Here is a 22,601-nt window from a genome sequence, read left to right on the forward strand (position 1 = left end):
TCAACAAAGTATCAGAAAAAAATATAGTAAAAAAGTGTCTAAAAACCAGAAGGAAGACTTGTCGGTGATATGGCTATGTCAGCATGTGTGTTGCTTGGTCTTATGAACACATATCAAACATGATATCAGCTGTGTTTTGTCACTCGCGACAACAATAATCTGCAGATGAGTAGGTTTGTCTTCAGCAGCATTAACGCTGCTGATCGTTGGTTCTTGCAAGAAGATAAGGAGACGTGTTTTGTTGGATCAAGGCAGCGCTTCTCAGTTATTTTCTGTTGTGCCCCCCACCAGGAAGGAGTTAATGTTTTGTGCCCCCCAACTCTCTACCGACTCTATAAATAGTATCATTTGTGTATAAAATTATTTTAAGTACACCTCTGCATAACATTGTATCCTTGTTAACATTAAAGAAAAAAGTAATATTGATCGACTTACAATAAAGAATGACTTTATTAACATTGTTCTTGTCTGTAACAGAATCCCATCAATTGAAATATGTGTAAGGAGACGACAACCGTTTGCATAGTTGCTAAGTTGGTTGAGGCTCACTCCTGTGATCAAAAGTGCGACTCTGTGCTATAGATTCGCCACATCTGTCATCCTTTCAATACAACGACAACGACGAGTCTCCTGAATATTTGGGTTTAATCCAAACATCTGCTGAGGGAAGTGTGTGGATAGAGAATATGGAGAGAAGAATATAACAGTCTGAAACGGCTCCTCGCTACCTGTCCGCTTCGACTACTGACAGCAGAACCGGAAAGACTGAAGAACACCCCTCGTAACAGAGGCGCATTACTCAGCAATTCAGCTTTCTGTCCACTGCATATTAACCAAGAGAACTTGATCAGAATCAGAAAAACCTTTATCAAAATGAATGACTGCGATGGCCGGGAATCGAACCCGGGTCAACTGCTTGGAAGGCAGCTATGCTAACCACTATACCACCATCGCCCTGTGGTCAGACTTGTCCTACTCTCTGCATGCAACCGCACTCAGTACCGCGACGCATGAATCCTCCAGGCGAGAGCCCATGATGCGCTTGGGCAGAACTAAGGGAAGGCGACTCATAAAACAGAATCCAGTCCTGATAACGTCGTGGTGAGTTAAAGCTTACACCTCGACACGCGGATCACAGTCAAAGCAGCTCAAAACAGCATGTTTCCACAGAATCAATAATGTGTGCATTACCACATTACCAGCGCTCGATAACCTCCTGTGAACTCACGTTGACCTATACATTCTTGCACGCAACTTTATTTGTGGAATAAACTCCACCATTCAGAGGTTGTTTGGCAGCTCACAGCGACGTCAGCTAATTAATCAGTTTCCTGTAATTCACCATTGATCGTTACATAACATTATTGAACGCTGCAGTCGCTGTGATGTAACATGCATCTCAAGTCGTGATCATTACCGTTGAACAGTGACAGTCAACTAGCAACTCTGTGCAGCGTGGCTGTGCTTGTAGCTCACATTTGTTGGAAGACATTTTGCTGTGTTCCAGCTACTTCAAACAGGTGTGGACATGGGTGTTTAATGTGGCAAAAAAGTCATATATGAATGTTTTACACTTTTGATATTGAGGCTTTTAGAAACAAAATAATAGACTGACCGAGGTTTTCAACCCAGATGCAGATCCACTGATGATTTTCATTTCATAGTTTATCTGATATCCTATTCAATAATTACAAAAACATACATTTCTTTGACTATTTTGCCAATTTTTACTTAACTGGAGACACGTGGGGGCCACAAAATAGACACTAAAGTTTTTGAGTTCAAAAAACTATGTTTTGAGTGCCAGTATTCCATGTCAGCGTTTAGATGAAGATGGTCTGAAGAAAATATGTACCAGAACGCAATACTGACGAGAGGAAGTGGCGAAACTGTAGGTTGTTGCATACGAAGGAAAACAGAAGGAAATCTGGGGGGATTCAGGAGGCCAGATGATTTTTCTCAAGCCGGCCTCTGAAGGGGGCGAGTGGGAAGGATATAGCTGATAGTTAGCACCTGGAGTTTTATCACAACCTTTGTATGAACTCAGGTGAGCAGGAAGTGTTTCAAACTCAGCAGATGTCACACCTTGGAGAGAGGCACAAACAGAGGGAACAAAGCTTCAGTTGGCTCCAGCGCTGACTGATGAGGAACGGATCATGCTGGAATGGAGTTGCTGGTCTGGATTGGGGATAATGGCTGGAAGTCTGAGTAATAGGATGCAAAAGTTAGTGAAAAGTAAAAGTGGGTCAACAAAACATCAGTAGGGAGACGATGAGTAAACACCGGCAGCACATCAACTGATAGAAATTGTGCCTTATAAACATATCCATTCACTATAATCACACTTTTGGACTTCCACTGAGCCCTATGTACCGCTTCCGTCAATCTTAATCTGCTAACCAGCGGCACGGCCAACGCCATGTTCCAGGGAAATATATAAATATGTACACACACACACACATAATATATATATATATATATATATATCCCCTCACAAAAGACACTTAATCGCTGGAAGAAAGGTGCAGTTTTGTTGCAGATTAAAAGTTCAAATCAGCAATTTGTTTGAGGGACGAGCCAAGCGATGAGTGTGTGGATGCCAGAGGCGACACGTGGCAGTGAGTCAGAGAGGATGGGAGACAAACGGTGGGGTTTGAAGAGACAGATTTAGGGCTGAGTTTTGGTGCGAGGAAGGGGTGACGAAGAGAAAGTGATTTGCATATGTGCAGAGGAGGAAAGGAATCAGAAGTCTTTTCAGTGCCGGATGCAAATGTTTTCGGTGGGACAGTTCCACGGCTCGGCTTGATTTAGCGGGCGTTGAACAACCGGTTTTGTTGGAAAGTTCTCCTTTCACTGGTTAATCGCTGCTATGGAATCATCTCAAAATAAAGTCAGGAATGGCTGGTCCCCCTGTAAAACACAGGCATGGAAGACGAATCTGTCCTCACAAGCCCTTGTGGAGAAGTAAATCCATCCATGATCTATCTCCTTTGGTCACAACCTAAAGTTGGTGAAGCTTTGGCTATTGGAAGAAGAGGACTGATTGATATGCTGCACTCATCCATCTGCTGACCTCATACCCCATCAGGCTAAGCTACTGTTCCAAAGGACAAACCAGCACAGAGCCAGGTCACGAAGGTCAAGAGCGAGCCAGAGACAAGATAAAGTTTTAAACACGCTCACTCTGAATAAATCTCTTGGTCTGTTTCCGACCTCCGTGCCAAGAGGATCTGGGGTGGGTGTGGGTTTTTGCCTACCTGGGTTTGTGTGGGATGGTGGGGAAGGAGATGAGCTTGGCTGGCAGAGCAGAAGCATTTGAATTATTGATCAAGGCATCGCAGTAAAATCAGCAAATTCAAAAGGAAATGTGTTTATCCAGAGTGAGGGGAGATGATGTATCCAGATCACAAAGTGGGTTGAGGTGGTCTCCAACTAGCTCTCTGGCAGAGGTGTAGGATAAGATCAGCTTTGGTTTATCTCAGATCAAAACACAATACGCCCCGAGTCCACTGGAACATATTGCAGGAGAACTTCTCCATATGTTTGACAGCCGCCAGTCATGTGTTCGCAGCTGACAAGAGTTCAACTGGAAGGATGTGGAGATATAAGGGAAGGTTTCTGTGGACAGACAGCAAATAGAGAAAACGGTGATTTGTATAATATATATATTACAGTATACTTGCTGTTTTTATAGTTACGGCTGCTGCAGTGACGTGTTGGAGAAGCAATGTAGCTTGTCCTTTCTTTGAGGAGCTGCTGGAAAGAAACACTGCTCTTGTGAAGTACACCATCCTCGGCTCTCTTTCTCTCTATATATAAGCCTATTCTCCATCTGTTTTAAAATAATTTATGTCATGACTTCAGCACAACAACATTGACCAGAACGGTTGCTTTTTTGGGGGGTTAAACACGACTATCTCTTTGGCAGCGAATGAGTGTCTAATTCAAAGGTGTGGTAACATCCAAAGAGATGAAGTAATAATTCATGTGCTGCTCTTCCAGGACTCTAACAGACCTGCTGAAGCAGCAGGGACCAGAAGTGAGTACAGTGGAGAGCACTGTGACCACGTCGCCTGATGAAGGAAGAGCCAACGGAGTCTCCACCAGGATGCTTCGGAGCAGAAGCGGTGAGCAGTGGCCATCCACAGATGGCAACCAACAAACACAGATTCACAGAAGTAAACCAACCAACTCACTGACATATTGAATCTTTTTTTAAATGTAATTTTATTTCCGCGGCTAAATAATGTTTAAACATCACAATTCTTACACCGTAGGTCTCATTTTTTACCAAACAATACTATAAACAAAAAGCTTTTCTATGCCAATGTATACTTTTTAATTCCGCACATTCTTACATGTCTAAAATACACATCTTAAAATAAAGAATTTTTCTTATTTTCATTACCTTATATCTATTTCTGCGTTCTCTTTTACCCAACAGTATTTTTTTTTTGCCTCATCTAAACTCACATATATGAAATATATGCCATAAAATTATGTTGTTTGCTCTAATTCTGTTTATCATGAGCTGACATTTGTATGCGCCTTGTCAGTGGCCCAGTGGTTGTCACGTATTGCTGTGAACCGACTGGTTGCCAATGTGCGTCTGCCCTGAATCTTCTGAATTTACAGCATGGAACTGATGAGAGAGTGACTTTTTTAAACTGAAAAATCATGCAAGGAAAAAGAAGAGTAAAGGGCGGGTGCTGAAGTACCACTAGGGGGCGTGTCCCATCTTGTCAGGAACATAGCCCCCCTCCATTTTTATTTATTTTTCTAACTCTATTTAGCTTATGCACCCCAAAAAGAGAAACAAAAAAAGTCAAACAACAGTGGCATAACTGACCAAGACATATACACACACATATACATTATATATATGGTACATTTACATAGGTCAGTTTCTGTGACAGGAGTGTCATGATTTATTTCCAGTTGGCCCTTCATCATGCAAATTTAAATGTATCTGAAATGTGTTCCAAAAGCTCAGTGTTAATTTATGCTTTCTGGGTCTAGCCAATATTTTCCCACCATCACATGTGTATAGTCGTCCAAAACAACAACCACTTTTTGGCAGATGTGCAGTAGTTTACTGACCTCATTCGTACAGAATAGACAAAGCAATGCAACTAACATGGAAGAGATGCGTGTTGCCATCTCTGGGAAGTACTTCTTTCCTCGATGGCAGCAGGACTATCCAGCAGCAGCCATTTCATTGTTGCTCTTACAGAGCCTGAAGCAGGTGAAGCTACAGGTGTTAGAAAATATGACATAATATGATTTATTTATGAAGATGTTCTTCATATCAAAGCGAAGAGAGAAGTGGAGACGATCCTTCTTTTTCATCAGATAACCTATTTTTTTCCATAGATATGAGTTTGATTCAATAAAATCATATTGACTACTTTTACTGTAGGGTCCAGATGAACACTACAAAATTCCTTTCTATCTTGAGAGTGTTTATATGAGCTTTGACTCAGGTTGCAAGAGAACATATTCAAATTTTCTCTGTAAGTGGAACACATGCTTGTTGCACGTGCAATTCTTGAGTGATTATTATGTTAATGTAGGCAGGAAGCTTCCTTCAGGGTGAACGTGCCATTTCCTGCACACCCAGTTACAGCAGCATTTTACATCACAGATTGTGGCCAGGAATGTGCCCTAGGTTGCTTCTTTTCCCTCTTTAAATACCACTCCATGCTAAATAAATAAATAAATACAAACAAGTGGATTTTCACAGATGTATGCAACATGTGGAAATGTAACGTGTGTATAATGCTTTCATCATTGACTAAACAAAAGGATGACTCATGACAGTTCCTTGACTCTCATACATCCTTACTATGAGACTATGATGACGCCAGAAGAATGAAATCCGTGTCCTTGTGTAAATAAAGGAGGTGAAATGTACCAATGAAACGCATAAAATCATCCCAGAAATAAGCATATGTTCAATGACATTCCGTAGCAGAGTTTTGAAAGTTGACAAAAAAATAGAGATGATTGTTTTGATGTGCACGAGAAACTGCTAAGATGATCACATGGTTTAAGTGTGCAGATATAAACTAGAAAAGATGGCATTATTGACATTATTGAGATCAAAGACCAAAGGCGGGCATACCGGGTTTTTCCACTGGAAATGATGACGTTCGCATCGCAGTCATTTCTGTTGCACATTACCGTGACCTCGTGGGGCTGCTTTTTATACTGAGACAACACTTTCAAGATTCAAACACTGGATTAGTTTATCAAAACTCAAGTATTTTCCGTTCATTTCAGTTTAGTGCTGGGGTTCTTGTGCAGTGAAACAGTATTTGCTCTGAAGCTAATGTGGTGACTTGGTGAACTGAATTTGGGGGTTTTATTCTTATTTAATGCTATAAATGGATGTTTGGATGGAAAAAAGCTCTGATGTTACAGGATTCAACTTGAGCTTTCATGTAAATAGCCTGGAATGGAAGGTGAGGTGCTTGTAGTAAAAGTGTCCACAAAAACTAATATGTGGTTTGCAAAACAGTGCATGAGCCAAAATTGATGACAACTTATGTTTCATGGTTTTTAAATGAATTCTTATCTCACTTGTTTCTCCCTCCAAAAATGCCCACTGGCTAAGCATCAAATTTAAATATTAGATTTGACAACAGTGGAGCTCTGTGCCAAAAACAAATCCAAAAATATCCAAGTGTCGCAGCTGCATGCACTCATTGACATTGACAGATGTTAAGACTTCAGTTGACCAGGAGGCTTTCTGGTAGCAACTGCATTAACCAAACAGAGGCAACCTCATTTTCTGAGTCAGTCATTATGCAACTGGGACAGATTTAAATAGTTCAAATGTATTTATTATTAATAATAATAATTAATCTTTATTTTTATAGCATATTTTTGACAGTGGGAAACAAGGTGCTTTGTATAAAAACAAAATTAAAATCAACACAAAGAGTGGGGATCAGAGAAAACAAGTTAAAAATGAGTAAAATTCTCAGCCAAACTGTATTAATAGATTTTCTTTAAAAATGCTGTGGGTTTGGCATCAAGAGCACAGGAAGTGGTTTTCTCCCTGGTTAAAATTCTCTGCTAAAACAGACAAGGTCAGTGGATTGAAACTGCAGAAATAAGAGCAGATGGTGTGGCGGGTGTCAAATGTGCGATCTGGAGGTGTTACCTCTTTTATCCATTGAACTCTGGTCTTCAATAGGTGAAAAATTGTTCAGGGTTGGCAACAGAAGCGCTTGATTTTTCTGTGAGAAAGTTGTTTAAAACCTGGGATAAAACACAGGGATTTGACTGATTGTTAAAATGAGATTAGAAAATGACTTTTGCTTCCTTAACTGCCATAGTTGTCACATCAAGATCACACACCATTGAGAAGTTGTGTCATTGTGATCAGTCAGTGTAGTGGACTGAGATTAGAGATGGGGAAGAGAAGAGGAGAGGAGACGGTAGTGACGGCAGTGTGGCAGCTAGAAAGGCAGAGAAGCTTTATAGGACACCTCACATGATGTACGCTTTAGAACAGCAATTCTCAACTCAAGGGCCATAATGCAAAAGTTGGTCGCGAATCTGCTTTTACAATATTAAATGGAATTGTCTTTGTATTCAGGTGTATCAGCCGAACATCAGCTGGAATATTGATATTGATATTCAGTAAATAAAACGTCATTTATAGTGAAGTTACTATAGTAGAATATGGTTTTGATGTACAAGCCGCTGAAAAGTTCTTGTATATTACATTATACACATTTGTGTCATGCTGTCAAAATATATCACTGAAATCACTGGCGTTTAATTTACCTAAAAGCACTCAAAATGCGCTGCTTTCAAGTTCTGGACACTTGTTTCATGAGTCAAAACTAGTTTAGAAGTGATCCTAATGCATTTTTAAGACGGGTGTACCACTGACCTTTCTACAGGGCAGACAGCACCACTGCACCCGCAGCTTATAGACCGGTGCGGCTTTTGTATGAACAAGATGTATTTAGTGGGTGCAGCTAATATCCTGATGTGCGCTCTTTAGTCCAGAAATTACAGAACATTTCATGGTTGATCGGTGTGTTCCATGATATAAAGCGCAACCACATTTTTTGGTTTAGTTTATATAGTAAATCAAATAAACTTCATTTGGGTCATGGTTTGTCATTGTGATTGAGCCACACCAGTTGAGAAACATTGGTGACATGTAAGAAAACAATGTGGACTATACCCAAGTATATCACCATAACCATGAATACATTGGTACGAAGATGTTGAGGTTGGAACTGCCAGGCAGAAGGTGGAGAGGAAGGTCAAAGAGGAGATTTATGGATGTGGTGAAGGAGGACATGAGGTTTGTAGGTTTGAGAGGACAGGGTGAGATGGAGGAAGATGATCTGCTGTGGCCACCCCTGAAGGGAGAAAGAAGAAGAAGATGTGTCAAAATACACATATGAACTACTTTATTTGTGGCAATAGTAATAGTAAGTGTGACCATAACTTTTACTTTAGGTACAACAGACCTCATGTAGTGTATGTAAACACAGGTATATGCTGTTCTATTGTCTAAGTAGAGTTTAACTGGCAATTCCCAAATGAGCCCTCAGTTGGATAGAAAGTGGGACACCAGATAGATTACACAGGCTGAAAACCAATGAGCGCTATTGGTTTTTCCATGCTAGGAGAGATGGCAGCAGCTTTTGGAAACAGCAATTACACTGATTAATTGAGCTTGTTTAACGGAGTGATGGGACTCTGCGGGAAATAAGTGCAGAGAAGTGTTGAGTTGTGGGGCAACCACGGTAAGCAAAACATCAGACTTTCAAAGAGGCTCATGTGGATGACAGGACGAGGTTTGAGACCACTCCAACACACATGAGTCAGAGCTCAAAGCAAGCTGCAAGCAACAAGCGCTGACCTATTTATCGAGGAGCGCAGAAGTGGCGTGACCACATAAAACATCGGGCCAATTTCACCTTTCATTCCTCCGTCAACCCTGTCGCGGCAGACGCTTCTTTTTGAAAGCCCGACGGAATATCTGAACCTTTTCAAGTCATTTTCAATTCAGCCCTTGAGTGAATGCTCCAACAACCATCGTGTGATCTTCAGCTCGTGTCAAGTTGATTTCTCTGATAGCGGACATACGCATTTGTGACCAGCTCAGCAGATCACAGAAGGAGGATTAGGTGTGTGTGTGTGTGTGTGTGTGTGCGCTCATCTGCTGACTCTGCTCAAAGTAAGTGATGACACTGGCAGGCTGTTCTGTGTTCACACCAGCAGCGAAGAGACCATCATGCTTATTCAAGTCAGGAAGCCCTTCCTACACCAGCGGACACCTATAAACTGATCTCACAGCAGTCACCTTGCAGACACGTGGTCCAAGTTAGCTTCATCTATCGTTTTATCTCTTGCTCAGTTTACCACCTTTAAGGCCCATTCATGCTCACTTTACATATGAAGTTACTGGCTCCGATTACATGTTTCCATGCATTTGTTTGCATTGGTATTGCTGTTTACAATACATCCACCAGGGGGAGCAGCCCAGAGTCAAAGCGTATGACAAGGACAAAGTCAACTATGGCAACTGTGGAAGAAGTATTGGTAATGTACCTTTTCCACTAAAGATGAAACTGAGGCAGCGTTGTAGGAGGAGATGGTTGGAGAATTTCCACAATTATTATGTCTTCTTTGTGTCACATTAGTGCTACGTATCAACCAGGGAGTAACAGCAACACCGCCCCCATGGTTTCAAGAGGTACTGCTCAGTTTGGTCTGTATCTGAAAGCTTTGTGGAAATGTACAGAAGTCCGGTCCGAGCACGGAGCGAAGGCTCCGTGTGTATCCGGATCCATACGTAAGGGCGTAAATGGGCCTTTAGAAGAAAAAGCACTCCAGACTCTTGGTGGCAAGTTGCAACCGATCACCTTCTCAGCAGAACGCAAGATGCGCTGCAGTCTGCTCTTGTCCGTAGAGGTGGAGCTTTTGTACCAGACAGTGATAGAGGAGGTGAGGGTGGACTGGATGATGGCTGTGTAGAACTCCACCAGCAACTCCGTCTGCAGTCGTAGTTTTCGCAGCTGCCTCAAGAAGGACATTCTCTGCTGGGCCTTCCTGATGAGGGACCTGATGGTTGGCTCCCATTTGAGGTCCTCAGTGATGGTGGTTCCTGGGAAGCAGAAGGAGTCATCTGCATCTGAGATGAGACCGACGATGGTGGTGTCAACTGCAGGGAATTGAGAGAAAAGGCGAGCAATGGAGTTGTTGCAGTTCATTTTAATGAGTGATCTTCCCAACACTTCTCGGAGGTCAGCAAGTTTAAAGGCTGCCTTTTCTGTTTTCAGATGATGATGACAAAACTGCCCTAAGCCAACTCAAGATGAAGTTTACTGGTCAACAATGCAGCATTACAGCGCTATTTCATCAGACTGCCAAAACAGGCTCGACTCTTCCAAAAGGATCATTTAGTGGCATCACATTTGTCTCTGCACACCTTAAATCACTCACCTCATGAAAACCTCGGAGGGGAAAGCCATTACGTAAGTCATTAAGTACATTCTGTGTCCGCCCATCTGACGTTCACCTAATGGAGAGATTAACATGTGCTGGAGCTTCAAAGACCTCAGAGTACAACCTCAAATTCCCTTAGTTACTGTTAAATAGATCATCTTTAATACGCAGACTCATATTTGGCCATGCACCATTTCATCACTTAAACAGCTGAAGGCTATTTGGATACAGAGAGGAGTTTTAATGATGTGTGTGCTACTGTGCTTCACTTCCTCTTTCTCCATTTAGACACGGACAAACCCAAGAACTACAACAGCCAATACAACTTGCAAAGCACTCAGAGAGTGCAGACCTACAAGCAAGGATAACAAAGAACGGGACTGCTCCTGTCGCCTTGCAACGGATCCAAATCCTGGACAAATTTCCACCAAAAAGTGGAAATTTAATTAGTTAAATGTGTTTTGTCTACCAAGGAAAAAAACGTGCAAATGTAGATACAGATAATTGCTGGATGAATCTGACTTTATTGCTCAGTCAGTCAGTCAGTGTGGAGCAAGTGAAGAACAAGTTTTGAATTTTGTCACAAACCATAACAAAGCTTCCTGCAAAAATGTGCCTAATATAACACAAATGGAGACTGGCAGCGCATTCAGCACATTCCCGTTGTGTTTTACACATCAAAAACTACAAAGTAAAACTATTGGGGCAATGTAATTTTCATCAAATCTCTCACTCTAACAGAGCAGGTTCGCATCAAAATAAAATTCTGAACATTTGCCATTTCAAAACGTATCAATTTAAAGTTTACGAAATAGCCGTCTAGCTCAAAATTGTACATATGCTGTAGACAGAGACAAGGACTATATAAATGGGCAATGAGCCATGCTCTGTCCTGATTTCAAGTGAGCACAAACATCAATCGCAGAAGCATATTTAAAGCAGCTTAAACAAACCTGTTTGTTAATAAAAAGACAGATGTAGAAAGCGAATGGTAATATTTCACTTCCCGACAATGGCAACAATAGTAACGCACGGTAACTTAGATAAGTAACTTTAATGTGATTACTTTGTTTGAAATAGTAACACGTTAGATTACTTGTTACTGAAAAAGAAAAAGTAACCTCCTCTTGAAAGGGTTACTGGGTACAGGAGCCGATCCCAGGGATAGACAGGAATCCATTACACATTCCACACTAGAAATATTACACAAGATGGAGTCATCAGAGTTGAAATAACAACGAGTAGTCAAGGTAAATGGTTGTTTAAAGCCAGAATGAAAAAATGTTGGAGCTGACCTCTGAGGCATTTGAAAGGCCCTCATTGTATCTTAAGTGTGATATTGTCAGCAGTTCGCACACACTTTGATCCTGAAACTTTTTTGATCTGTCAATCAAGTGGACGTCTGGCTATTGAGTTTAGCAGAGTTTTTCTTTCTTAATCTGCTAATATGGCGCCTATTGAAAGGTCAGCAGCACAGCTGGATTACACCGCGCGACTGTACACACACGCCGCTCATGGACCATCTTCAGAGTTAATCAGCTTACACTGCTGCTCGAGTGTGAGCGTGAGAGGCTTGATTTGGTTTAACTCTGGAGGGTTGCAGCGCTTCTCTGAAGACAAACTGGTGACATCTCTCCGCCCCGTGAACATCAACATAAATGTAACGTATTCCACACTGCCGCCCTCCACGTCCCCTCCCTTGATCTCCTCAACCACCAGTATGAGTGCTCATCTGCCCTCTGAAGTTGAAGCAGGGAGAGTCACTCTTCATCTTCTGTCCTTTGATGCTCCTTCTATCGTCGGCAGTTTCTCCCATGCAAATATAAGAATATGTGGATTCATTCTACCTTGGCTGCAGAAATCATATCTCTACCTCTCGTTTCACTGTTGGCTGCCAACTGAAGAAGCGGAGTGCGTGTCTGCGGCTGTTTGTGGGCAGCACGTGTGTCCATCTCTCCCTGCGGCAGGGTCCAGTGAGTTGGCTGCATCAGTGGACTTCATTAATGCTAGCAGCCAATGCTTCACTCTCCCAGTCACTTTGTTCCATTGTTCATTAACCTCAGCTCATTTAGCGTGAGACCGGCTGGCCGCCCCTGTCGGGAACATTGTCACAGCGAATCAGCTGCTGGGAGGGGAAACGCAGACAGATGTACGACTGGAGCTGGAGCAGCTAGCTGTGGCGCGAGAGGATGTTTTCATGAGAAAAGTTGGGAGAAAGTTGGAAATAAAGTGAAGAAAGGCACTGGGACAGCGCAGACCTCTGCCAAGCCTCTCATTTGCATCTAATTTATTTATATATTTTTTTGTAATATCATTGCCCCACGCATATTTTACAACAGTCACACAACTGAAGTCTTAGGTGACATTGAAATGAAGAAGGGTGTATATATGCATCAGGTATAATGTATTCTGTCCTCAGTGAATGTCGATATAACGGAACGTTATGTAAACTGTAGATACTAGATAATATATGGAGGTGAAAATTTATTCTAAAAATAATAAGCAGGATAAACAGCATTCACCGATAATAAAAGGTATTTTTCATGTATAATCTTCATCAATAATATATAAAGCAGTCTTTAGAACAAAGAATATATATATATATATATATATATATATAGAGAGAGAGAGAGAGAGGGAAAGAGTGAGAGACTGTTTGCCGCTCTTGAATTGTTGCTAGAAAAATATTTCTGAATTTAAATGTTCTTTTACATGTAATCACATAAGAAATAATGAAATGAAATGAGTTGTTTATGACATAAGTCTTGAATAATTCCTGTGGTGTGTTAATCATTTTCGACATCCATGGAAACACCCACAGACTGAACCTTTAGTCGCCCTTTTTAAATTCAAATTTCAAACCTTTATTCACTCCTTTGTGCCGACAGTGTGCAAATCAGCCAGTCTTACAGGGGAAGCTGACTTCAGGCGCTGTAGCTGTGTGTGTTTCTGTCGTGAATGGTCAACCAACCCTGCAGATCATTTGGCTCCAGGGGGAGCGTCCTGGTCATTCGGTTTGCTCTCTAGAAGCTTTATATTGTCTACAGTTATATCACTGATAACTTCATGTGTGCTGTCACGCTGTGCCCGACTCCGAAAGAAAAGATCTCTCAAAGGTTATTAGCACCGGGATGATTCCCACCCACTGAATTTGTTTGTCTTTGTGTCTCACCAGAGCAGTACCATCTGAATAACTCAGCGTACGGCCCGTTTGGACAGGGTCTCCCTCACCCACACAGCAACCATAGCACAGTGGGACTCAACAAGTACACTTCCCTCAAAGCTGTGGGTAAGTCTGGAAACACACAAAAACAGATTTGATCTTGAGTGCGACCGACACTTTAACCTTTGAAGGACTGTGGGTTGGCAGGAGAAGTCTAAATATCAACAGCTGACCATTTGAAAGTAGCTTCCTGCTGGGTGTTACTAGACTGGCAGGGAAACACACACAAACAGGTAGAAGTCAATCTAGAGTTTGGTTCAGGATCATGTTGTTTAAACAGATAAATTAAAAAAAAAAAGAATAAATGAATGTTATTGACGTCAAGTGCTGCTCAACCACCATTCCAGGATGCTCTACGTTTAACAGAGGTCATTAATAGAATTGTTGCTGTCCTGGCAGATGCAGTCAGGACAGATAGCTCACGACTTTCCTTTTTAATGAGATCCCAATGACATCCCAATTTGCTTCAACAGAAGCAGAGGTTATTCTGCTTGGTTCCTGGAATAAAATGAGCTCCATGAACAAATCTTGACAGTGATGAATCTCTCTCGATTTGAACAAAATTTCAGACGTAATGAGTCCAGTTTCTTTCTCCGACAGACGAGTTTAAATGAAGCATTTTCTTTCAGATCAAGTACTTGCTCCAACTAGAGTTGTCCATGTGACCGTAGCTGCTGATAAGAGCAGCACGTTCCTCACATGAAGTGCAATGCATTCATGGAACTCACACTATTTTTTGACTTGGTAGTTTTTGTATTGTTGTTTGGTCCCAAGTTCACGTAAAATTGATTTTTGTCAAACACATCAATGTTCACTGGTAGTAGAACTTTCACTCTTCTACAAATGAGAAGTATGTTTTTCCCCACACTTGAACAGCAACTGAAGGCAATATTTTTTTTCTGGCTACTTTCCTACGGCACCCCTGAAAGGACATTACTTTTTTTTAACATGCTCACGTAAAACTATTAGGTGCAGAAGGTTGCAATTACGTTTTTGTAAATGTGTTCCTGTGGTGGTGCTTTTTTTGTGTTTGTCATTTGCCATCCAAAAAAAAGTCCTGTTAGGGGCTCCATACTTTTTTTTCTTCCACGTCTCATTATTGCAGCAGCTAAACAAGATATAACAACATACAACATGACTCACTGCGCTTGTAGTCTGGTAAACTAACCTGACTGAGTCATAGGGTAAAATCTCCCAGTACCTTCGAATATGGAATACAGCAATGCTTCTCATGAGTAATACACCATGTCTCCTTCCACTGCTTGGCACCACTCCTTAGATTGTTGATCCAAACTGAATAATAATGTTCATTATTTTTGCAGTCTTACAACAGAGGAAGAAGTGGAAATCACAGGCTGACATAATTCAATTAAAGGATGAAGGCATGGTATTACAACTAAAACCCATTTAATTTAGACCTTATCTTTACTTTTTTATTTGACCATACAAACTGTAATACTTCCTATTTCTTACACGCTAACAAACTTTGTTTGAAAATCATGTACAGGATATTCACGTTTCACAGCAGGACAGTAAAACGTAAACTAATGTCTCGTAACTAGTCTTTGTCAACATTCATAATTTTGAATCTTATTGTAGCTGTGACGAAGTTTAACTTTTATTATTCAGTTGTTACACATCTTGTTACACAGAAGTCACTTCGGAGACAAAAGCCGTTTTGTGGAGATGTATCCTCATTTCACTTCGGAGGACATGAATCTCTCACAAAACTGTACATCAGTTGACACAGCCCCGGTCACTAGCAAGGACAAAGCTTTGTTTTCACATTCTACAGCCTCCAGGACTGGAACTGGAGCTTTTGAGGCGAGAAGAAACAAGTCAGGCGAACATGATGAAAGCTGTGTGACTGCTGAAAAACTTGCATTTTGGTGTCACTTTGTCCAGAGCTCTGACAACTCAGCTTCACGCCGACACGTCCAGTGATGAAAAGTGTCCAAACAATTTAGATTATAAGCACAGCCACGACGTGTTGCACGGATTTGAGGCGTTGATGAAAATACATTTACTTTTCCTGCATGCAAAGCTAATGTTAGCACCAAAAGTATTGACATCAGTCTACTGCGACAGAAACTTGGCTCAGGGGTGACCGTAATACTCAGCTTTTAGGGATAAATAATTTTGGTATTAATTAGGTTTCTTTTTTCCATATCAATTTAATCTATTTGTGTTTCAACATCATTTGAATATGTATTTTGGTTGTTTATTTTTTAAAAATATTATCTGATATTTGTGATATAAAATACATCACTCCTATTTTTATACTTTTAAGTATGACGTTTAGATCCTATTTTTCTTCCTTTTTAGCCTTAAGCTGTTTCGATGACTGTGATTGCAAAACGTTTTTTTTTTTCGTATTTATTTCATGTATATGTTCCGCATTCCACGGAAGACCACCTAAACAACATTTAAATATTCCCTCAGTGTCCTGTGAGGCGTAGGATGATGGTGACTGAAGCTGAGAATAAATAGCTATAGGCTGTTTATCACTCTCAGCATGTTGTGTTCCAATCACAGGTATAACATTTGACAGAACTGCATCAGTCTGTGATAAGAGCACAACAAGAAGAAATGCTAAAGGCGACTCATTACTTGACAAAATATGTTTGAATAACTTCTTTAAAAATAGTGTCCAGTTGAGTGCCTATTGTTTGTCACAGTTTTTTGTAGCTGTTTAAAGCCACACATTGTTACATCGTTTTATAGTATGATGCTGAAAACCAGGAAAACTCAGAGCTTCCCCACTAAAATCGTGCAAAAAAATTATATATATATATATATATATATATATATATATATATATATATATATATATATATATATATATATATATAAAATCGTGCAATCATAAGGTAAGGTGATAAAATAATTTCATCTGTAATATAACTTTTGATTTCTTTAACCTGCTCTTCTGTCCTCAGCCGACAGCGCAACTCGCAGTTACTACAAGAGCTTTCCCCTCATGGACTTTTCCCAATACCAGCCAGTGGCGCCTCCTGCCCTCCACTCCGCGCAAGTGCAGCCTAAAGAAAAGTCCTACATCCACCAGCCGCTGCCAGCACACCACGACCTGCACACCCCTCTCTCCATCTCCATCCCACCCAGTCACCTTGAGCATTCACGTATCCCTAAAACCACAACCCACCCACTGCTGGCCAGCTCTGCCTTCAAAGCCTGGGAGCCCTCCAGCCGGCACGTCCAGAGGCAGACCTCCGCCCCGGGCCACACTTCTGCATCCATGCACTCGTCCGCCCGCAGACATGCCTACTCCACTCGAAGACAACTGAGCGTCGAAAACATGCCAGATCTTTTCAGTCATCCCTATAGAGGCGTGTATAGTGGACCCCGGGAAGGTGCAGCACATGGACAGCACTTCCAGGCGCAGCACATCCAAGGGCAGCACCCTCCTCACCCCCCCTACTACCCGCAAACCAGGCCAAAGAGCTTCTCCACACACAGTGCAACGGAAGTGACTGTTTAAGTTGCAGTGGCAGACACAGTGCGATTGTGCGCAGCAGAGGTTGAGTTTGAGCCAAAAAATATTACGTTTCCAAAACAAGGCACAAGGTACAGGAAGGTTTGACGTTTCAGCATTGTTTACCGGATAATTTTAGACTGAAATAGAACAACAATAACAAATGCCAGCGAACAGAAGTGAAAGATTTGACCAAGTCAAGTTCTTACAATGGCAGCCTACGACCAGTAGTTCTGCTGTCTACTTTGGACCAGATGGACTGGTACAAACCCAGATGGAGTCCCTCATCACACTAAGTGCACCCCCAGTTTGCTCACTTTAGTTAGCCCTGACTCTGTAGTGTTTGCATCTATCAAGTTCTACTCAGTACTATTGAAGTGCCCTCCAGTGAAACTCATAACAACGTACACATAGCCACGGAACAAACGGCATGAAGCTACGTGAGCAAGACAAAGACGAAGGCCGCCTACCTCATCCCTGTACTCAAACTCATCAGCTAGATAACTCAGGCTCTTCCACTATTCTTCGACAACCACTGCCAGATCATCCTAGTCCACAGCTGCAGAGGCTTGAGGATCGTTCACGGTCTGTTGACCTTCCTTCTCTTGCTTATGGTCATTAAGTTGGGTCATGACCGAAAGAACGAGCTGCAAGTGGGTGAAAGGGTTTTCTTGGGCGCCGTCTGTCAAAGGCCTTTTGTATAGATAAGAGGCAGTTAAGATCAGATCCCACATCTTTCAGGGTCTAACCCACACATCCAGGTCATAGGAGACCAATGCTGAGATTTAAAGACTCCCCCGCTTTGTGGATACTACTCTCACTAACAGTTGGGCATCTCTCCTGGTTCACTGTCTTTGACCTTGCTCTTAAAACAAGCTTCCATCTCTTGGTCTACCTCCCTCGTGCTCGTTTCCACCCTGGCGCACTTTGCATTCTGTGCCATCAGGCCAAGTGCACAAGGACAGCATCCCCGGGGTCACATTAACTCTACGGTGAGGACAATGCCACCGTCATGTCAGTTCCCATCAGCCTCCATCCTCACCAGGGAGAGGAAGAGGAGCGAGAGCCAGGGGCCGGACTCTTTAGAAAAGAGCAGAAAGGGACGAGAGACGCAAACTACATGTTTTCTTCCTGTGGGGCAGGAACAGAAAGAAGTCACTATAGATCTAGATTTCTCACTTCTGCACCACTCAGATCATAACGCGAGAGTGCATGGACCTGTTTGGATGTGTATTTTACTGCCTCCAGGCTTCTTCTCAAGGAAATCCGTGAAGGCATTTTCACGCCTGCAGCCTCAGACTTTGCTCATCCACGAGAGCGGCTGCTGCTATGGCAAAACATGCAACAGTTGATTCAGTCTTCGCTGTAGTCACTTGTGAACCTCAGGAACCATGAACTATGAGCCAGAGTCAGCGCACTATTATGCTCCTCAGTTTTGTGCAGAAAAGGTTCATCTATTTCCACTTTTATACATTTGTATTGCTATCTCTAAATGCATATATATATATATATATATATATATATATATATATATATATACACACATATACGTGCTTGGGAAAAAAGTTTAATAAAAGAAAAAATTATTTTGCATTAAATTCCACCCCCTCTTTAAACTCAAGGTAGAACCAAAACACAATAGTCACACAGTTTCTTGATACGACCCCAACATTAGGGGAGTTGTGAGTGTTGCTACGAAAGAATGGTTGCAAGATCAAATCCAACCGAGACTCTATTGTTTCACTAAAAGAGCAGGGTGAGTATTCCCCTTGAGACGTCTACCCGGTGAGAGCCGTTTTCCTAGCAACACCTCAGTATCACACAGCTAAGCTGCAGGGGGCTTGTCGAGAACGATGCACGTGTGTTTGCTTGATCACAATTACCCTTCAGTACGGTCAGTAATTGTGAACAGCAGTTTTTTATCATGTGACATTTTGACACACAGGAGTTATTTTTCATCTTATTGAACGGTAGATAAGAAATAATAAATAAATAATAATATATATTATGCCATCTTGACTTTGTTGCTGGACCAAGGATGACTTGTTCAACTTGACCTTCCATGTTTTTGTACTGTATTTGCCCTCACAAAGCAAATCATTCAAACTTACACAAAGCACAGTTAAGAGTCATCACAACAAATCTTATCAGTTGTCAAAGTAGTTTGCTAGAGGCTGAGGCAACTCCAGACTGGAACCAGCAGCGCTGCACAAGCAATCACGCAAATCACAAGTCTCTCTCTGAAGGCCCAAATATTTGTATGTCTCCTTCTGATATAGAGAAAAACATACCAGTCATTTGTGCTTCTGTCAGCAAACAAATTGCTGTAGTTTGTTACAGTTCACCCCAGGCTACAGGCTACTTTACACTGTACCAATGTTTTGTTGTTTTCAAATTTCATGTTTAGTAGTGTAACACATTTGCTTTCCAAGTTCAAAATAATTAGTCTGTTCTTCTGCAGGAATAATTCAACTCACCAGATTGTACATAGAGCAAATATCATCACTAATTTTACTTTGTAAATATTGTATATCCAGATGATAAAAGGTCCTTTATATTTTTCCGGGGCAAAAAAAGGGCTTTACTGGAAAAGCTTTTTGTCAACATTTGAAAGAGTTTAAGTTGGAAATGACGTTATTTTGCTCATATGCTTCGTGAAACGTGATGCTAAGTGCATTTCCTAGGGAGTCGGTGTCTATATTGTGTGTTACATTTTTCAATATGTACTGTTTTACTGCTTAAAAATTGAACGCTCTATGGTACTGAACTCTACCGGGCACTGAAATAGTTCACTCGATTATACGCCGCATAGACGCTTTTAGAACAGTGTTGGGTACAAGACGCTATATAAGGTGTAGATGAAAATGTGCAACCAATGCAAGTTGGATTTCTGTATGTCACTGTACTGGTACAACTAATTTACATTAAGATATGTTACAATAACATTGTTATCTGTACAGCATTTGTGACACTTTTAAAAGAAAACATTAAAATAAATAATGGTATTTAAACTTTGTTTTGTCGGCATCTCTGTATTTGGTATCTAGAGAAGTACGACTTCATCAATCTCTAGTGGGTATGTATGTTGTGCCCATTAAAATGACTGTTACGCCAGATATGCAAGAAGATGCCAGCATATTCCAGCTAGGTGTATATGGTCTACAAATTAATTTCTCAAAAAGAATAGTTTGGTAGACACTTTTAATAACACAAATTGATGTCAATTTCAACCACTTCCATATGACTTTTAAAATAATGAAGTATTGGAGATGTCAATGACAACAAATTGTTGATTATACATATATAAAAAAGGCATGAAACCTCACCAGGTGTTGCCCTGAAAAATAAATAACACTTCACCAAACTAGGAAACCTTGTCCCGTCATCTTTGTGCTGTCAGGGACACGGGCAACTCACAGGGCAATAAATAACACCAAAAACACAGAGATGCGTTTCAAAATTGCATTAAAATGAAGTACTTCAAAGTGCACATCCAGAGTCCAGTTTGTACCGTTGATAGTTTCAGATGTTTTCACGATTCGATTGTTGTGAGGCAACGACACCAAGTGTCCGTTTCTGGAACTACATGAAGCGGTGCCATTTAATTCCCCGCAACTTGCAGGGTGTTGAGATGAAAGCAACAAATTGCACAACATAGCTAGAACTATGGCTTCCAATGAATATTAAGAGTATGTACAGGTGATTGACACAGTAGATGAAAATGATCAAATGAAATCAATCAAATAATTCATATTGTAACTCCACATATACAAACTCATTCACTTCTCTGATTGCAGCATACATGTTCAGAAATTCTGATGGAAAGGCCTCTTGTTGTGACCTTTTGTTACCAATTACACTGTCCGCTTAAGCCGCTTCCTGCTGGATATTTGACCATGGAATCCAGATATGGACGGAGAGCCGCTCCTAAAGGTCTAGAGAGGAGACAGCACTCAACTTGTTGTGCCACTTCGTTGTTGAACGTTTTACAGTCTTATTAAAATTAAGTATCTATCAGGTCTGCCTGTTTTTGTGTGGCTTTTTTTTTTTATCCCTAGCAGAATCAAGAACAACGACTTTGAATAATAATCAAAATTGTGGCTACATACTGTTGCAATATGCAACTCTAGAACATAGAAATATGCCGTTCTGTGTACTAGTAATGGTAGGCTCACGTGGATAAGACTTGTGCTGGGAGGGCCAATATGTGGGCGGGAATCTTCTTGCCAGTCAGGAACTGAGCCACCTCATTACTGAATGTGTTGCAGTTCAGCTCAAACAGGTTGTACTTGTCACCTCTTTAGAAAAAAAAACACAATAATGCACATATGAGCCAACAATCCTCCATGGGTCCATTTCTTGCTTCTCTGATGCTTCTGACCAACTTGGTGTCTGCAGCGACGCAGTAAAAACCCTTCACACTCTCCATCTACGTGTTATTACGACAGGGGATTCCACCCCACATTGGGGTAGTTCTGATGGTTTCTAACTATAACCAGACATGACAGTAGTGGTAGTTAGTGGTTGATAAAACATTCAGGTCCTCAGTGGTCCACTTCATGTCTGTAGTATAACGCTTACTTTTCTATGACCGTTTTGGTGTTTGAAAGTACAAAGATTTTGTCAGCAGTAAAACAAAATTAGCCACACGTCAACTTGAAAATCTATACAAGTAAGTGGGTAGTAGAATGTTTACCTGTATGTTGACTCCTTCAGGGACCGCAGATACTCCTTAAATACGTCTGCAGGCACCTCAGTGGAACCCAAGTGTATCACTCTGTCAGGCTGGCCTAAGAAACTGCTACCCTGGAGGTGGACATTAAAAAGCCCCTCACAGTCAGTCTGCCCTTTTTAAGTTACATGGGAAAACAATGGGATTTTTGACTTACAGGTGAACAGTTGAGGACGCCGTCGTTGACAAAGAAGAATTCTCTGCCATAGATCACGACGGACGTATGCCTTCAAAAGTTTTAGATTAGTTGAAGATGAAAACACTTCTCCATCTTGCACTTACCATATCCCATCCAGTTGTATCCCTAGGTTTGAATTAGAAACACATTAAACAAACATGACAGTTTCGTGCAGTACTAGGTACAAATGTGATACATTTGCACATAATCGATGTCAATTTTCAATAGTTTTTTCTTGAACTACCAGTAAGACTCACCGAGCATCGGGGTGCTCCACTGCCGAGCCACTCCTTTAGACATGTCGTAGACATGAAGGGAAACAGGGTATGACCACGTGAAGTCCATCACAATGAAGCCGTGACATGCAATTTAATTGTATGCGTCGCTCAGTAAAAGGCTTTTAAATTGGAACGAAAACTAAAGTGGAGGACCTGTCGTCTAACAAAATAGAATAAAATCCCGCCCAATTCCACTCCCATTGGCCAATGACTTT

General features: G+C 41.3%; 2 protein-coding genes and 1 non-coding gene across 3 annotated transcripts in view; 1 reads left to right on the forward strand and 2 right to left on the reverse strand.

Moving 5' to 3' along the window:
• shisa8b (shisa family member 8b) overlaps nt 1–20,851 on the forward strand; it is a 32,238-nt gene extending 11,387 nt beyond the window's left edge. The window contains exons 3-5 of the mRNA XM_053847582.1: nt 4,003–4,127; nt 13,658–13,771; nt 16,645–20,851. Coding sequence (XP_053703557.1) covers nt 4,003–4,127; nt 13,658–13,771; nt 16,645–17,204 — 799 coding nt within the window. The 3' untranslated portion in view covers nt 17,205–20,851. The remainder of the gene's footprint in view (nt 1–4,002; nt 4,128–13,657; nt 13,772–16,644) is intronic.
• Nucleotides 883–954, reverse strand: trnag-ucc (transfer RNA glycine (anticodon UCC)). The gene has a single exon. It is a non-coding gene; the product is annotated as a tRNA-Gly (tRNA).
• On the reverse strand, nt 20,271–22,523 carry LOC128748642 (desumoylating isopeptidase 1-like). The gene is made up of 6 exons (XM_053847593.1): nt 22,366–22,523; nt 22,213–22,234; nt 22,088–22,157; nt 21,895–22,004; nt 21,374–21,496; nt 20,271–21,133 (listed from the first exon to the last, which is right to left on the reverse strand). The coding sequence occupies exons 1-6, from the start codon at nt 22,451–22,453 to the stop codon at nt 21,046–21,048; spliced, it is 501 nt and encodes a 166-aa protein (XP_053703568.1). The 5' UTR covers nt 22,454–22,523; the 3' UTR covers nt 20,271–21,045.
• Between the last annotated feature and the right edge of the window lie 78 nt (nt 22,524–22,601).

This window comes from Synchiropus splendidus, chromosome 1, assembly GCF_027744825.2.
Source record: "Synchiropus splendidus isolate RoL2022-P1 chromosome 1, RoL_Sspl_1.0, whole genome shotgun sequence".
In the NCBI taxonomy this organism is placed as follows: Eukaryota; Metazoa; Chordata; class Actinopteri; order Syngnathiformes; family Callionymidae; genus Synchiropus; species Synchiropus splendidus.

Coding starts and splice junctions, on each gene's coding strand:
- LOC128748642 (XM_053847593.1), bottom strand. CDS start 22,453: ATGGACTTCACGTGGTCATACCCTGTTTCCCTTCATGTCTACGACATG. Junction 22,005..22,087: donor GCGTCCTCAACTGTTCACCT/GTAAGTCAAAAA, acceptor GTCCACCTCCAG/GGTAGCAGTTTCTTAGGCCA. Junction 21,497..21,894: donor CTGAAGGAGTCAACATACAG/GTAAACATTCTA, acceptor TTTTTTCTAAAG/AGGTGACAAGTACAACCTGT.